Consider the following 17,259-nt stretch of genomic DNA (forward strand, 5'->3'; position numbering starts at 1 on the left):
GGGCTGGGAGGGTCTGAGTGGTGCTAAGGGCCCTGGGGGGACTGTTGGGTGCTGGGAGTGGCTGAGGGTTGCTGAAGGCACCAGGGGGCTGTTGGGGGGCTGGGAGTGGCTGAGGGGTGTGGAGGGCACTGGGGGGCTGTTGGGGGGCTGGGAGGCTCTGAGTGGCGCTGAGAGCAGTGGGGGGCTGTTGGGGGGCTGGGAGGGTATGAGGAGCGCTGAGGGCAGTGGGGGGTGTTGGGGGGCTCAGGGGTGCTGAGGGCACTGGAGGGGCTGTTGGGGACTGGGAGGGTCTGAGGGGTGTTGAGGGCACTGGGGGGCTGTTGGGGACTGGGAGGCTCTGAGTGGTGCTGAGGGCACTGGGGGGGCGCTGTTGGGATGCTGGGAGGGTCTGAGGGCACTGGGGGGGGCTGTTGGGATGCTGGGAGGGGCTGAGGGGTGTTGAGGGCACTGGAGGGTTGTTGGGGGGCTAGGAGGGGTTATGGGGTGCTAAGGGAACTGAGGATGCTCTTGGGGGTGCTGGGAGGGTCTGAGGGGCACTGAGGGCACTGGTGGGGCTGCTGGGGGCCTGGGACACCGGGGCTGCCAGCGAGAAGCCAGGGGTGTGGGCTGAGGCCATGGTAGGGGGGGTGCAGTGGCAGGATGGTCCTGGGCTGCAGCGCTCACAGGCCGTCTCCTCCAGAGCTGACAGCAACACGGCTGTGGGGCTCCTGGAGTGCTTCTCCATCTGGCTCCGGATCCCGGACACTTTCTCCTGCCAGGTGCTGCCTGAAAGGACAGTGGGGGTCAGGCATGAGAGTCAGGTACATGCAGGGCCCCCTTGTGAGCCCCTGGCCCATCCCTGCTGGGCTGGAGGGCGTTCGTTCCTCCAAAGCTCTCTCTGTAGCCTCCCATAAATGCTGTGCCCTCAGCGAACAAGCCAAGGACATCCCTGCCTGACCCAGCCCAGCCAGACTCCTCTAGGGGAGCCCAAAACATCTGGAGAGCTCTGGGGAGCACAGGCACCTCCCTGGGGCCAGCTGTGTGTGTGGCACTCAGACTTCTACCCTCCATCAGCATGAACAGGTACACCCTACTGACATCCCGGCATGCCCGGCAGCACACAGGTGATCGCTCTCCAGTGTCACCAGCAGGGGGCGCCAGAGAATGGGCTCATGTGCCACGCCCACCCGCAAGGAGCGAGTACCGACCCGTGAAGGTCTCTGGCAGGAGGTAGATCTTGCTGGTGGGCGAAGGAGGCCGCTGTGTGCCCCACACCAGGTCCACAAGGTTGTCCTCGATGGGAACCAGGGTCCTGCTGGAACCCTGCAGAACGCGGGCGTAACTGTTCCAGAGATCTGAAAAGGGATGTCGGTTAGGCTCTGAGATATGGTCAGTCTGCTGCGCCATCCCCAGGCACTGCTCCGGCCAAGGCTTCAGGGGTGAGAGCCAGGGCAATGGGAGCTGGGCTGCAGTATCAGGCCCTCCACCCCCTGTCCTAGGCCTTAGGGGCAGGTACTGTGGAGTGGAATGGGGGGATGGATGCTTGGCTCCTCAGGGCAGGTAGGAGATGCAGGGAGCAGGGGCGATACCAATGGAGAAGAGGAAGGGATCCAGTCCAATGTTCTCGCCAGCGGGAATCTCCTGGAGCAGCCACTCGCCGATGGAATCAGTCCAGACTGCAAGACAGGGCACAGCATAGTGGCACGCGGGTTCTGGGGGCGGGGGGAGACGGGCAAGCAGGGAAGGGAGAGCAGAGCCAGGCATGGAGAGCTCAGGTGGCTCGTGTGTGGCACACCTGGAGAAAGGCTCACAGGTCCATAGCTGCTGGGCTGCCAACCTGGCTCTGCCAGGAGCCCAGGGCTCTGAGTCACTGCCAGACTGGCAGCCTCATGGTACCAGAGACTGCTGTGTACCAGGCCGGGTTTGCCCGGAGCTCTGGAGACCAGGGCTCCCCAGTGAGAGGCTGGGACTCCCCAGCGCTAGGCACTCATGGCAGCGGCTGGGCACAGAAAGGCTGCTGAGGCCCTGAGACTGAGGGCGGCTCTGGGACTGGAGTGGGCAGCAGAGGTCGGGCTTGGCACAATCTCCCTGCCCATCGTAGCTACTGACCTATCTTCTGTAGCTCCCAGTTGCAGTCCATCTGGCGCTCAGCCTGGGTCCAGTACCGACTGTCTGTCCACAGAGCCGCCTTCTTTGTCGTCACCACCCCTGTCCCTGAGACGGGAGAGGAGAAGGCTCATTAGCCCGGCCTTTGCAGACACCAGTGGTGCCAGTTGGGGGTGCTGTGGGGAGGGAATGCCCCTCCCAAGGGGGTTGAGGGAGGACCCAGAGGGCGCCCTGTTGTGGGGGTGGGGCCCGGAATTTGCTCCCCCAAGGAGTCTGTGAATTGGTGCCACTGGCAGGCATGTCTCACTGCCCCTTCCCTCCCAGAGGGGCTCTTGTCAGGACAGTTGCTGGGGGCGGGCGACTCAAGCAGGGACCCGTTAGCCCCAGTGCCTAGTGCATCACTTGCCCTCTTGCTAATGTAGGGAGGGGCTTGCGTGGCACTGCACGCTGGCCTGTTCTGCAGCTTCGCACAGAACAAATGACCCATCTTCCCAGCCTGCCTCTGTGGCGATGGCAGTGGGCAGCAGGATGGTGCCATATGCCAAGAGCTGGCGGGCGCAGATCGCAGACCCATAGCCCTGGAAGGGACCTCAAGGGGTCATCTACCCCCTCCCCCTGCGTGGGCTTCCCCTTGCTGGGACTCCCACCTGCCTCCAGGGCAACAGGGACATGGGAAGCACCCATGTGCTCACCAGCCCCCAGGGCTCCTTGCCCCGCACCAGCACATGCCCCCCTCACAGTGAGTGATGCTGTAACCTCAGTGCAGTGAGCCTGACAGGGGAGCCTGTTCCCGCGGTTCTGCCCGCTGCCCATCAGTGCCCGTCCTCAGCCCCCTTCCTCCTCCAGACACCGCCCAGCCAGGTGGCAGCAAGACAGCTGGTTCCAGGAGGCCCCCATAGCCTCAGCAGTGCATGGGCTGGCTTCCCCTCGGCAGCTCGGAGCACCTCTCTGGCTAACAAGGAGTGCAAGGGATGGCCGACCCAGGGTCTGTATGCTACGGAGGGGGCAGGTCTGTCCAGAGCTAGGTCTCACCCACCCCCTCCCCCCCCCGGCTGGGACGCAGTCAGCTGGAGAGCTTGGGGCCTGGTTACTTTGTGTCCTGGGCGTGGAAATGGCCCCCCTGCGGGTCAGCGAGAGAGCACACAGGTAGAGGCGCCTTGTTCGGAGGGGGTGCTGTGAGGGGATGGGCCCACCAGGGGCATAATGAGGGTGCAGCCTGGCTAGAGGGCCCTTGGGGTAGGGGGATCCACAAGTGGGAGGCGGGGAAGGTGAACGGGAACTTAGACAGGCTGTGGGGACGCGCTCACCTGCAGATCCCGTGAAGCTGCTAATCCACGCCAGCCGTGCATCCCGCTCAGCAATGTACTCGCTCTGGGACACAGAGAGACATGCCATGACAGCGCATGCCTGCCCCCTCCCCCCTGCAGAGACACGCCATCACAACGCACGCCTACCCACCCCATGCAGAGACACACCATCACAGCGCACGCCTACCCCCCCACGCAGAGACACGCCATCCCAGTGCACGCCTGCCGCCGCACGCAGAGACACACCATCACAGCGCACGCCTGCCCCCTCATGCAGAGACATGCCATCACAGCGCATGCCTGCCCCCACCTCCACTCAGAGACACACCATCACGGTGTATGTCTCCCACCCCGCAAGCAGAGACACGCCATCACAGCGCACGCCTGTCCCCACCCCCAAGCAGAGACACGCCATCACGGCACACGTCTTCCCCCCCACGCAGAGACACGCCATCCCAGTGCACACCTGCCCCCCCATGCAGAGACACACCATCAGGGCGCACGCCTGCCCCTCCGTGATGTACTGGGGATTTTCCCTTATTAATGTTGTATGTGAACCTAAGTGAGTCATACTGTTGTGCATGAATGCTGTGTGTGCCTCAGTTTCCCTGTGTATTGCACCAATGTCTAGGTCAGAGGTGGGCAAAGTATGGCCCACGGGCCACATCCGGCCAGCGGGACCATCCTGCCTGGCTCCTGAGCTCCCGGCCGGAGAGGCTCGCCCCCGGCCCCTCCCCTGCTGTTCCCCCTCCCCTGCAGCCTCAGCTCACTGTGCCACCGGGCAGGTCAGCACCGGCGCACTCCCCCCGCGGGGGTGGGGGCAGGGGAGAGCAGGGAGGGAGCCTCACCCACAGCCTCAGGGGAGCAGGCGGGAGGTGCGGGCGGCAGAAGCGCAGCGAACGCGGGTGGAGGACTCAGGAGGAGCACTGGGCGGCCGCGCAGCCAGATGGAGAGAAGCAGTGCGGCTGCCCCTGCTCCTCCTGAGTCCTCCTCCCATGTTTGCAGGGCCACATTCCGAAAGGGGCTGGGTGTGTGTGTTTGGATAGGGGGTGGGGTCCCAGGGGGGCGGTTAGGGGCAGGGGGTCCCAGGAGGGGGCGGTCAGGGGACAGGGAGGGGGGGTTAGATAGGGGGTGGGAGTCCCGGGGGGCCTGTCGGGGGCGGGGATGTGGATAGGAGTCAGGGGGGCAGTCAGGGAACTGGGAACAGTGGGGTTGGATGGGTTGGGGGTTAGGGGCAGGGGTTCCTGGGAGGGGGCAGTCATGGGACAAGGAGCAGGGAGGTTGGATGGGTTGGGGGTTCTGAGGGGGGCAGTCGGGGGCGGGAAGTGGGAGGGGTCGGATAGGGGGCGGGGGCCAGGCTGTTTGAGGAGGCACAGCTTTCCCTACCCGGCCCTCCATACCGTTTCACAACCCCGATGTGGCCCTCAGGTCAAAAAGTTTGCCCACCCCTGGTCTAGGTGGTGGGAATAAGGGTGTGTGTGACTTTTGCGGGGGCTGCTCCGGTTGCCTGCACGGATGCAATGGCTGCCCTTCGTAACCTGAGACCCACGGGGGAGGGGGGGGTGGATGCGACCAGGTGACTCTTGGCCCGGGAAGCGAAACAAAGGCCATAGGTGGAGCAAGGGGCAGGGCTAACAAGTTCTGTCCTACGCTGTATTCCTGTCGACTAATAAACCTTCTGTTTTACGCTGGCTGAGAGTTACTGCTGACTGCGGAGTTGGGGTGCAGGGCCCTCTGGCTTCCCCAGGAGCCCTGCTCGGGTGGACTCGCTGCAGGAAGCACACGGTGTGGAAGGGGATGCTGGAAGCTTCGAGGTCAGACCCAGGAAGGTCAAAGCTGTGTAAGCTTCTTGCCCTGGCGACAAGAAGGCTCCCCCAGAGTCCTGGCTGGCTTCGTATGGAGTAGTTCCAGAGCATCACCCCAGTGACTCCATGACACCCCCTTGCAGAGACACCTCAGCACAGTGCACACCTGCCCCCAACCCCCACGCAGAGACACCCCAGCACAGCGCACGCTGCCCCCCACCACAGACACGCCATCACAGCACACACCTGCCCCCCCCGAGACACCCCACACAACACACGCCTCCCCCCCCACAGACACCCCAGCACAGCACATGCCACCCCACCCCCCACTCCTCCGACACCCCAGCACAGCGCTGCTGCCCAGGGACCAGTGCACTGAACAGCCCGTACACTGGCAGACACCCGCTGCCCAGTGGGACTCTGTCCTACAGCCCCTCTCCCCAGCAAGGCTCAAAGCCCTGGGGGGCAGAGGCAGTGCACGAAGGGGAACAGGATCCAGGCAGGGGAAAGGGGCAGGAGTTTGGGCCAGAAGCGCTGGGCCAAACAGCTGCGCTCCCAGGGACAGGCAACGAGGGCCTGAGCCACAGGCAGGCAGGCACTGTGCAAAGGTGCCCATTCCTGATCAGGGTACAGCAAATGCTGGGGCCCCTGCCCCGGGGCATGGAGGGTGGGGTAGATCCTAGGGCAGGACAGAGACTCGGAGACTGGTAGCCTGAGCCTTACCATGTGTGCATCAGTGGCTGGGACGATGTAGGCACTGATGTTGTAGAACTGCATGCGCTGGCGCAGGGCATTCAGCTGTGCGCTTGTGTCTGTCACCGTGGGGGGCAGGAACTGAGGTCACAGAGAAACACACTAATGAGGGGCCGATCCCCAGGGCAGCCCTCCGCCCTCCTGGCCTTCCGCGGGGGCCCTGCGCTGCCAGCATGGAGAGCAGGAGTAGCGTGGACGTGCAGCTATGCTGAGCACTCAGCTCCCGTGTGCTGCCAGGCAGCGCAGCATGTCAGTGAAACCACCCAAGGGCTGGCTGGCTGCTCCCTGGGGCCCATAACAGAGTGCCCTGGCAGCATGTGGACCCTCTGATGTGGATTGCCTGCACTCGGGGCTCTGGGGCTCAGAGCTGAGCACAGAACAGGACAGAGACAGTCTTCAGAAAGGCAGGGAGGCGCCCCTGTCTTGTGGGGGGATCGGCTGAGGCTCCTCCCACCAGCCCCTTCTTCTCAGGCGCCAGCTGGCTGCCCTTTGGCTATGCTGCCAGAGCATGTGGATCCCTCGACTGGCACTGAGAAGCAGGGAGAAGGCTGGAGGCTGAGAAGGGCAGAGAGGAGGGAGAAGGTCTGGGCCCGAGAGTATCTGGCTAGTGGGGGGTGCAGTCAGGCCTGCCCTTGCGGGGGAAGATCTTACCGGCGGGGATATAGTGCAGTTTCTGATGTCACTTGTGGCAGAGCTGCTTTGCTTCGGCCATCCCATGGCACAGCCTAGGAGCAAGGGACAGAACCACGTCAGCAGCTGCTAGGATGCGCCGCCCTCCCCAAACCACTGAAATCCCTCCTCCTCATTCCCTGCCATGTGTTCCTGGTGCCCCTCAAGCCCCAGCACCGTGAGCCCAGACCTCCCTTCCTCTGCAGAGCATGGCAGCTCAGCAGGCCATGCAGAGACAAGGAAGATGCCAGTGCTCTAGCAGTGGGCTTATGGGGCCCAGAGCCAAGAATCAGGGCCTATCTCCATGTCACACGAGTACGCAGCAAAGAGCCTGATTGTGAGAAAGACTTCCCTCAGCCTGGAGACAGTACAAAGCCCGTGCTGCAAACGCTGGTGATAGCTGATGCCTTTCCTAAAGCTCCAGCTCCCGGAGTCCTGTGAGTTTGGAGAATCTTAGCTTGTGCTTTGTAAAATATCGTATGTTCCCAGACCATGTGGTTGTGGAGAGAAGCCAGATATCATCGGCCGAGTGCAGCTGGAAGGTTCAGAAATCAGGAGGTTTACATTTATTATTGTTTTCAGCCAATCTCATGATTTCCTGCCTCCTTGTTTTTGAGTGCTTGGGTTGGTGACACTCAAACCCAGGACCTGGCCTGGCATCTGATCAGTCTCTACCACTGCCCCCTGCAGAAGAGCAGAAGCAGAGGCTTTGTTCACTCCCTTGCCCTAAAGCAGAACACGAGCTGGGTGTCCTGAGTTCAGCAAATAGCAAATTCACTGAAAAATGCATGTTTCAGGGCCCTGAATCTGTTCAAGAATTTGCATTGAATTCAGCCAGTCGTTTCAGCCCCAAAAAGAAATATTTTGGAAATGTTGACTCAGTCAGTTTCAACAACATCAATTCAAAACAACGTTTGAAATGCTTCGTTCGACCCAGTTTTCATTTAGTCAAGAAACCAGTTCTCACTGTCCCAAGGTTTTTTTTCCTGTTCAGCCACGAAACTCCCAAATCAATGATTTGCTCAGCCCAAGCGGAACAGAGCTGTGGCCTGAGCGGGGGGCAGTACCTGGGACAGAGCACATCCTTGGGCTGGGCTTCGGTGCTAGTGTGGCACCCAGACTCACCTCGGCAGTAGATTGCTTTCTGTTGGACATGACCAAGTTAGACTCCAACTCAAGTTGCTTAAATATTTTAGCATCAGGGTGAAATGTTCAGACGTTGCTGACTGTAAGTGAACTAGGTACGTGGGGTAGGTTCACACAGTGTGTGTAGGGTGTGTGTGTCTGTGTGGTGCATGTGTGTATACTAGGGCTGTCAAGCAATTAAAAACATTAATCGCGATTAATTGCGCGATTAAAAAAATTAATAGAATACCATTTATTTAAATATTTTTGGATGTTTTCTACATTTTCAAATATATTGATTTCAATTACAACATAAAATACAAAGTGTACAGTGCTCACTTTATATTTTTTTATTACAAATATTTGGACTCTAAAAATTATAAACAAAAGAAATAGTATTTTTCAATTCACCTCATACAAGTACTGTTGCAATCTATTTGTCACGAAAGTGCAAATTTCAAATGTAGAATTATGTCAAAAAAAAACCTGCATTCAAAAATAAAACAATGTAAAACTAGAGCCTACAAGTCTACTCAGTCCTACTTCTTGTTCAGCTAATCGCTCAGACAAACAGGTTCGTCTACAAGTTTGTTTACATTTGCAGGAGATAATACTGCCTGCTTCTTGTTCTACAATGTCAAGTATCAGAGGGATAACCGTGTTAGTCTGGATCTGTAAAAAGTGACAAAGAGTCCTGTGGCACCTTATAGACTAACAGATGTATTGGAGTATAAATAATTTATACCTGCCTCTGGAAATTTCCACTACATGCATCTGACGAAGTGAGTATTCACCCACGAAAGCTTATGCTCCAATATGTCTGTAAGTCTATAAGGTGCCACAGGACTCTTTGTCGCTTGTTCTACAATGTCACCTGAAAGTGAGAACAGGTTTTCTCATGACACTGTTGTAGCTGGCGTCGCAAGGTATTTACGTGCCAGTTGCACTAAAGATTCATATATCCCTTGATGCTTCAACCAACATTCCTGGGAACATACGTACATGCTGATGATGACGCATTCTGCTCGATAACGATCCAAAGCAATGTGGATCGACGCATGTTTCATTATCTAAGTCAGATGCTACCAGCAGAAGGTTGATTTTCTTTTTGGGTGGTTTGAGTTCTGTAGTTTCCGCATTGGAGTGTTGCTCTTTTAAGACTTCTGAAAGCATGCTCCACACCCTGTCCCGATCAGATTTTGGAAGGCACTTCAGATTCTAAAATCTTGGGTCGGGTGCTGTAGCTATCTTTAGAAATCTCATATTGGTACCTTCTTTGTGTTTTGTGAAATCTGCAGCGAAAATGTTCTTAAAACGAACAGCATGTGCTGGGTCATCATCAGGGCTGGTGCAAGGATATTTCGCGCTCTAGGCGAAATGTCCACCTTGCGCCCCCGCTCCGGCCCGGGGAGCCAGGGCCGTCCCTAGCTACTTTGGTGCCCTATGCAGGCCCTCCCCCCCGCGGGGGGACTGTGTGGGGCCCCAGGCCTCCACGGGGGCGAGGGGCGGCTGGCCCCAGGCCTCTGCGGGGGGGCTGTGTGGAACCCCGTCCCAGGCCTCCACGGGAGGGGGGGCTGGTCCCAGGCCTCCGTGGGGGTGGGGGGCTGGCCACTTCCTGCGGGAAGTGGAGTGACCCGGCCCCAGCCTGCTCCGCTCCCCTGGCTCCCAGCCGCGCCGCCGGCGAGTGCGGGGGAGCGGTTCCCCCCTCCCCCCAAGCCTGGGAGCCAGGGGAGCGGAGCAGGCTGGGGCCAGGTCACTCTACTTCCCACAGGAAGTAGCCAGCCCCCCGTCCCTCAGGGAGGTCTGGGGCCAGCCCCCCCCGCTCCCCTCCACGGAGGCCTGGGGCCCCAGCCTGCTCTGCACCCCTGGCTCCCAGGCTTGGGGGAAGGTGGAAGGGGGGAACCACTCCCCCAGCTAGGGCCGGGTCGCTCCACTTACCATGTGGTGAGAGCAGGGTCGGGCCTGGCTGCAGTCTTCAGGGGAGTGGGGGCGGGGCTGGGACGGAGCAGGGGTGAGAAGAGGCGGGGCTGGGGCGGAGGCCATGGGGCAGGGGCGGGGAGCCCCCCCTGCAGCTACTCCCCGCACCCCCTCCGCCCGGGGAGCCCCCCCCGCAGCAGCTCTCAGCCCTGCAGCGCCCCCACGGGGCAGCTCTCCGCCCGGGGAGCCCCCCCTGCGGCAGCTCCCAGCCCTGCGGCAGCCCCCGCCCCTCCCTCCACCCGGGCAGCCCCCCCGTGGCAACTCCCCGCCCCAGCTCACCTCTAGTCCACCGCCTCCCCTGAGCGGGCTTTTTGGCGCCCCCAACCACTTGCCGTGCTAGGCAGCTGCCTAGTTCTCCTAGTTGTTGCACCAGCCCTGGTCATCATCAGTGTTCCCTCTAATTTTTCCCACCATGTGCGGAATGAATTTTGTTATGTGCACCAGTAAGGAGGTGAGATGTGTAACACATCACCTCCATATTGGTGCACATAACAAAATTCATGTGGTGTGGGTGGGGCCAAGGGGTTCGGAGTGTGGGAGTGGGGCTCAGGGCTGGGGCAGAGGATTGAGGTGCAGGGGTGTGTGAGGGCTCTGGGGTGGGGCTGGGGATGACGGGCTTAGGGCTGGGGCAGAGGGTTGGGGGGGAGTTGAGGGCTCCGGTTGGAGGTATGGCCCAGGGATGAGGGGTTTGGAGTGCAGGCTACCCGGGGGCTATGGCAGGGAGAGAGGACTCCCCACAGCTCTCTCTCCCCGCAGCAGCATCTGGGCTAGGGGGTGGGGGGAGGAGAGGCGCCTCTCCCCCAGCTGGAAATAAGGTGTAAATTTTAACACTGAGAGTAATTAACCATTGGAACAATTCACCAAGGGTCACGGTGGAGTCTCAATCACTGAACATTTTTAAATCCAGACTGACTGTGTTTCTAAAAGCTTTGCCCTAAGGATTATTGTGGGGCAGGTCTCTGGCCTGTGCTATACAGGAGATCAGACTAGATCACACTGGTCCCTTCTGGCCTTGGAACCTATGAGTCTAAGGCTGTGTCTACACTACCACTTTCAGCACTAAAACTTTTGTCGTTCAGGGGTGTGAAAAAACACAAAAGTTTTAGCGCTGAAAAGCGCCAATATAGACAGCACTTTTTCACCAGGAGCCGTGCTCCTGGCAATAAAGCTAGCACCGCTTGTTCGGGGTGGTTATTTTATCGCTGGGAGAGCTCTCCCCCGGCGATAAAGCGTGACTACACTGCCCATGTCAGAGTGCGGCTGCGGCCACGCTGTAACGTGGGTAGTGTAGACACCCTAAGAAAGGAGAATAGTGTTCTTACAGATTCTGGGTTTAAGGGATTATTCTTGGAACTGAGATGTAAAATAAGGCAGGGAGCCTGCAGGGTCTGAGGAGCACCCTGGGACAGCACCTGTCTACAGGTAAGAAGACAGGGCAGAGAGAAACATATCCCATGGGATACAGAAGGGCCAAGGTTTAGATAATGATACTGCTTTTGGGGGCTGGGGGATTGGAAATGTCCCCCACACGGGGTATCCTTCCACTCCCTTTGCTGATCTCGAGGAATAGCTTGAAGATGCTCTTCCAAGGAGCACTTCTCCCCAGATGTGTTGTTGTGTTTCCATGTCATTGTCCAGCTGGCAATTGTGAGGCGCGAGTTCCGTGAGCCGTATGGATTTCCCAGCATTTCTGGGATGCGTGGATTTGATCCCTAGAGAGCAAGACTCAGCTTCAACAACATAAAACTGCACATCAAATAAAAACTGTGCAGTGTCTCACCCTCTAAACATGAGCCAGAGAGCACCAGGATTGCAAGAGAGAGTTCCTGGAATCAGCCAGAGAGCATGAAGGTGTTTACAGCCGTGAGAGGGAGACTGAGTGCAATCAGGGATTCTAGACACGTTCGAGGTTTCCAATAAATACGTTTTCCTGCATCCAAAGGAACCACAAGCACCTCAGTCCCAAGAGAGATGCCTGCACCAGAGACCAGAACCAGAGGAGTCAGAGCAAGGTGCAGAAATCTGGAGAGGTTGTGGGCGGTGCAGATGGGAAGGGGAACAGAGTAGAGTCAGGTCGTGCTCCATGTACTGGGGGAGCAGAGCGGACGGTTGTGACAATTGGGCTGTAACTTTTCCCTGCTTTGGAATTTATCATGGAAACTAGGTCATGTTAGTTTCAATGAAGAACGTTATGAACAGGTGCAAGAGAACCGCAGAGACACTGGGTTAGTCAGAACCAAACAGGCCACGTTGATGTAATCCAAGGAATGCTGAAATGATGCTAAGTAAAAACAGATGATGATGTGGAGCCAAAATTGGGATGTTGGATATTAGGCCTAATTGGTGGAGAAAATAATGAGGGGCTGGACCATTCTGCCCACCTTTCCCTTTGTGGATCCTTAAAGAAAGAGCCTTTGGGGGGAAAGATGGAATGAAGACGGAAGAGGAAGAACAGATGGAGGCTACTGGAGTAAGCTTCACCATCATAGGTGCCATCCCCTGCCCCCGTTTCCTGGGACCCTGGGCCTTGGTCATCCTATTCCTGAGAGATGTCCTGACCAGACCGAGCCAGAGGGAGGAACCTAGCTGACATCGCCACCTCTCTCAGCTCCAGCTGAATTACCAGCACCTGGGATGACAGTTTTACCACCCCTTGACACTGTCAAAAAAGGGCTATTCTGTATAAAATCACCTTTTACAGCAGCTCACGCCCACCTCAGCCAACTTCATCTCTTTTCCCCCAAAAGACAGGCTCTCCCCTTGTATTGGGGAGGGGGAAGCAGAGAGGAGCCTGGCACTGGCTGTATATGGGCAGGGGGAGCAGAGAGGAGGCTGGGCACTCGCTGTGTATCGGGGGAGGGGGAGCAGAGAGGAGGCTGGGCACTCGCTGTCTATCTGGGGGCGGGTAGAGAGGAGGCCAGGCAGTCGCTGTGTACTATTTACTATGGCTAAACATAAATGTGTCCAAAGAATGCAGACCACATGTACAGGGTGGGGGACTCTATCCTGGGAAGCAGTGACCGTTACAAAGATTTCAGGGGGTGGATAATCAGTTGAACATGAGCTCCCAGTGCTACATTGTGGCCAAAAGAGCGAATGCGTTCCTGCAATGCATAATCAGGGAATCTCGAGTCAGAGCAGAGAGGTTATTTTACCTCTGTGTTGGGCACTGGTGGAATCCTGTGTCCAATTCTGGTGTCCACAACTCAAGAATGATGTTGATAAACTGGAGAGGAGTCAGCCAAGAGCCACAAGAATGATTAAAGGATTAGAAAACCTGCCTTATGGTGAAGGGGCTCGATCTATTTAGCTTAACAAAGCGAAGGTTAAGAGGTAACTTGATCCCAGTCTATAAGTGCCTCCATGGGGAAGAAAACAATCTAGCAGAGAAAGTTATACCACGATCCAGTGGCTGGAAGTTGAAGCTAGACAAATTCAGATGGGAAATAAGGCACAATTTTTTATCTGTGAGAGTAATTAACCACTGGAACAGTTTACCAAGGGTTGTGGTGGATTCTCCATCACTGGCAATTTTTAAATCAAGATTGGATTTGTTTCTAAAATATCTGCTCTGAGAATTATTTTGGGGCAGTTCTCTGGCCTCTCTTATACAGGGGCAGAGGGGTCAGACTAGATCAAGGGTGGGCAAACTACGGCCCTTCAGATGTTTTAATCCGGCTCTCGAGCTCCAGCTGAGGAGCGGGGTCAGGGGCTTGCTCCATGCAGCTCCCGGAAGCAGCAGCATGTCCCCCCCTCCAGCTCCTAGGTGGAGGGGCAGCCAGGGGGCTCCCCATGCCGCCCCTGCAGCTCCCATTGGCCAGCAACCATGGCCAATGGGAGCTTCAGGGGTGGCGACTGCGGACAGGGCAGCCCATAGAGATGCCTGGTTGCGCCTCTGCGTAGGAGCTGGAGGCGGGACATGCCGCTGCTTCCAGGAGCTGCTTGAGGTAAGCACCACCTGGAGCCTGCATCCTTGACCCCCTCCTGCGCACCAACCCCCTACCCCAGCCCTGATCCCTATCCCGCCCTCCAAACCCTTCAGTCCCAGCCTGGAGCACCCGCCTACGCCCCAGAGCCTGCACCCCCAGCTGGAGCTCACACCCCAACCCCCTGCCCCAGCCCAGAGCCCTCTCCCGCACCCTGAACTCCTAATTTCTGGCCCCACCTCAAAAGAGCCTGCACTCCCAGCCAGAGCCCTCACCCACTCCCGCACTCCAACCCCCAATTTCATGAGCATTCATGGCCCGCCATACAATTTCCATATCCAGATGTGGCCCTCAGGCCAAAACGTTTGCCCATCCCTGGACTAGATGATCACAATGGACCCGTCTGGCCTTGGAATCTATGAGCCTATGAGCTAGGTAGATCTGCAGCATCATGGGAGGGTGGGCAGGAACTGCAATTAGTGGGGACTTGCTGACCAGCAGACCCTGCCTGGAGCTTACACCCCATGCCATGGTCCTCCTAGAGACTCTGGAACAGGGCTCCCTTCTGGTGGATGCTTGAGCCATTAAAAAACTAAGGAAATTACTGAACAAAAAACGTTGTTAGTATGAGGTTAAGGTTCAGAGAGTGCCCACAGATTGGTCAAATTAGGGTACAAATCCTCACAAGAATGGTGTGGTTATCAAAAACCAACTGGTAAGCAGCCAGGCTATTCAGAGCTAAGGTAACTTTACAGCGATGCAAACATATCAAAGCATGCAAATCCACAGCAAAAGAGGGCAACCCACCTTGTAGTGGTACCCCAAGGTGATCAGAAATGGAGCCAGGCTTAGCCATTCGCCACAGACCAAGATCTTCACACAAAGCTAGAATGGCCCATGCACAGGACCAACAGCTGTATTCTGCAGATTCCTGCTCAGATACACAGCTGACTCCTGGAGGCTACCGTTCCCCACACTCTGCTGCTTACTCAGGGGCTGGTCCTGACAGAGGCTGCTCAGCACAGCACAGGATCGGATCCTGCCAACTCCACAAGCCAAGATGCTCTCTTGGCTGAGTTATGGACTGAGCCTCTGCTTCCGGAATTAGAATCGCTCTGAGTTTAGTTTGCCACTGCTAGGATTTTAATCTCTCTTGCTCTCATAATGTCAGTCACAGCAGGCCACCGGAGCACGCTCCAGATCACTTGCCATCTGCTTGTGGGGCTGCCCAGTTGGGCCACTGATCTTCCCTGCACGAGTCCAGGCTGCACTGACCAGAGCTTTGGGGTTGGGAAGTCCATTGCACATTCCCACAGCTTGTCCTTTAGTCAGTCTGTCATGCAGGGGCCACAGGTCAGTGCCCACAGGACACAGGGCCGGCTTTAGGCCGACTCAGCCGATTCGGCTGAATTGGGCCCCGCGCCTAAGAGGGCCCCGCAGCTGTCCACCCCGCCCCCGCCCCCAGCTCACTTCCCCATCCTCCCCTCCCCTGAACGCTCCGCCCCCCTGCTCCTCCCCCTCCCCTGCATCCCACGAATCAGATGTTCCGGGAAGTCTGAAAAGAAGCAGGGGCAGGCGGGCAGCAGCAGGTAAGCTCGGGCGGGAAGTCCCGGCCCCACCCCGGCCGAGCACCCCCAGCCCCGGCCCCAGCGGCTCTGGCTCCAGCCCAGCTCGAGCCCCGGGGCACCGGCCCCGGCCAAGCACCCCCGGCCCCAGCGGCTCTAGCTCCAGCCTGGCTCGGGCCCCGGGGCACCGGCCCTGGTTCCGGCCGAGTGTGCCGGCCCGGCCCCGGCCGAGCACCCCCAGCCCGACCGGCTCTGGCTCCGGCCCGACTCGGGCCCCGGGGCGCCAGCCCGGCCCCGGCCAAGCGGCTCTGGCTCCGGCCCTGCAGCGCCAGCCTGGCCCCGGCCCGAGCAGCTCTGGCCCCGGGGCACCGGCCTGAGCGGCGCCGGGGACGAGCACCCCCAGCCCCGGCCCGAGCGGCTCTGGCTCCGGCCTGGCTCAGGCCCCGGGGCACTGGCCTCGGTTCCGCCCGAGTACCCCTGGCCCGGACCCACGGCTCCGGCCCAAGCACCTCCGGCCCCAGCCCTGGCAGCTCTGGCTCGGGCCCTGGGGCACCGTCCCCGTCCCCGGCCGAGCGCGCCGGCCCCGAACCCGGCCGAGCGATGCCGGCCAAGCACCCCCAAACCCAGCCCCAGCAGCTCCAGCCCGGACCCAAACCCCGCGACCACGGCCGGCCCTGCCGGAGGGACAGGCCCCCGGGGCCAGCAGGAGCTGGAGTACTCCGTGACAGGTCTGGGGGATGGGGGCAAGGAGCAGCAGTACTATTGCCCTTTCTAAGAAGAAAACCTCACTTGTTTTCTCTGGGATGCCGAGCAAAGAGACTTGCCTTAATTTAACCCTAAACTTCCGACTCAATCCCGAGACAGGTAAACTTCCGACTCAATCCCAGCCCAAGGCAGTGAAGGGAAAGGCTAGACATTCGATGGGGTGAGGAGGATAGATTAGATAGATAGGCAGGCTCAGTGGGAACAATGGTTTGTCCCAGGCTCAGCCCGTCTCTCCAGGCTGGTGCCATCTGAATGAAGATTCTAACCAACATACCAGAAAGGAGAAGCATCCAGGCCCATGTGGTCCAGCGAGAAGAGGGCATGTTTCCTTGGCAGTCCGGAGCCGCCTTCTGCCAGGTGGGATCAAAGAGCCCAAGTCTGAGTCTCTGTCTGACTCCCAATCCCTCTCCTGTGCCCGCTAGATAGCAATTCCTTAGTCAGCAACAGGCAGGGGGCTGGCTTTCAGAATCTTTTCACTTCCTCTGCCCTCCAGTTCAGATTCTTGCCACCAGATAAAAGCAAACAGATAACACAGCAAGGGACAGGGTCCCAAAGTCCAAAGATCTGCCCAAAGGCAGCAGCAGTGACAGACAGTATCAGACAATCCAGTCTAGGCCTGCTCCCCTGGCACACTCCTGGGTCAGGCTGGGACTTGAAAAGGACTGGAAAAGAAGCAGCATATGGGTATGTGCCTTGCTTTGCTCCTGCCGGCTCTTTTGAGGGCCTGAAAGGAGATATGTCTGACCGAGTGTTTACGCTAGAAAGGTCAGAGATACGGGGTCTCCCTGGAAGTCTCACAGACCCAAAGATCTGGCGTAGGGGCACCCTTTGCTCTCAGCTGGAAGGAGTGGGGCGCAATCCTTCACATTCAGACGTTTAAGGTCACCAGGTTTACAAAAGCCGGCAACATTTAAGGGCTTTAAACAACCTAAGTGAAACCCCTCCCTTCTCAAGTGCTCAGCTTGCAGTTCCTTGAGAGATTATCATCCTGAGTTCCCCAACTGGCCACAGAGCCTTTTAGAAGAAAGAAACAAGGGAGACAAGACCCAAATGTATACCTTAAAGAACAAGCAGCAGACAAACAAACCCCTTTGCAGGCCCTCTTTCTGCATCATAAAAGCCACACACAAGGGCACAAAGCCAATTATTTTCCTTTGCAGCTGACCTTAGTCCAGGCCAGAGGGAGGCTGTGGGGCTCAGGTGGGGCCCTGCCAGAACAGAAGTGCAGGAGACAGATGGACCTTCCTTTCCTTCCCCCAGTCTCCTGGCCTGTTTGGGGCAG

At 58.2% G+C, this 17,259-nt stretch overlaps 1 protein-coding gene across 4 annotated transcripts in view; it reads right to left on the reverse strand.

The window, feature by feature from the left end:
- The window catches only part of XPNPEP2 (X-prolyl aminopeptidase 2), a 30,068-nt gene extending 13,599 nt beyond the window's left edge, over positions 1-16,469 (reverse strand). For 2 of the 4 annotated variants that reach the window (XM_026653374.2, XM_026653373.2), the window contains exons 1-8: positions 16,252-16,469; positions 6,602-6,675; positions 5,921-6,031; positions 3,393-3,456; positions 2,089-2,193; positions 1,569-1,655; positions 1,188-1,334; positions 664-765 (exon numbers count right to left, since the gene is read on the reverse strand). In XM_026653374.2, coding sequence (XP_026509159.1) covers positions 664-765; positions 1,188-1,334; positions 1,569-1,655; positions 2,089-2,193; positions 3,393-3,456; positions 5,921-6,031; positions 6,602-6,675; positions 16,252-16,300 — 739 coding nt within the window. In that variant the 5' untranslated portion in view covers positions 16,301-16,469. Of the gene's footprint in view, positions 1-663; positions 766-1,187; positions 1,335-1,568; positions 1,656-2,088; positions 2,194-3,392; positions 3,457-5,920; positions 6,032-6,601; positions 6,676-16,036; positions 16,122-16,251 lie in introns of all 4 variants that reach the window. The other 2 variants (XM_029911944.1, XM_029911943.1) reach the window with 2 other exon arrangements.
- Between the last annotated feature and the right edge of the window lie 790 nt (positions 16,470-17,259).

This window comes from Terrapene carolina, unplaced genomic scaffold, assembly GCF_002925995.2.
Source record: "Terrapene carolina triunguis isolate 2854851 unplaced genomic scaffold, T_m_triunguis-2.0 Scaffold137, whole genome shotgun sequence".
Taxonomy (NCBI): Eukaryota; Metazoa; Chordata; order Testudines; family Emydidae; genus Terrapene; species Terrapene triunguis.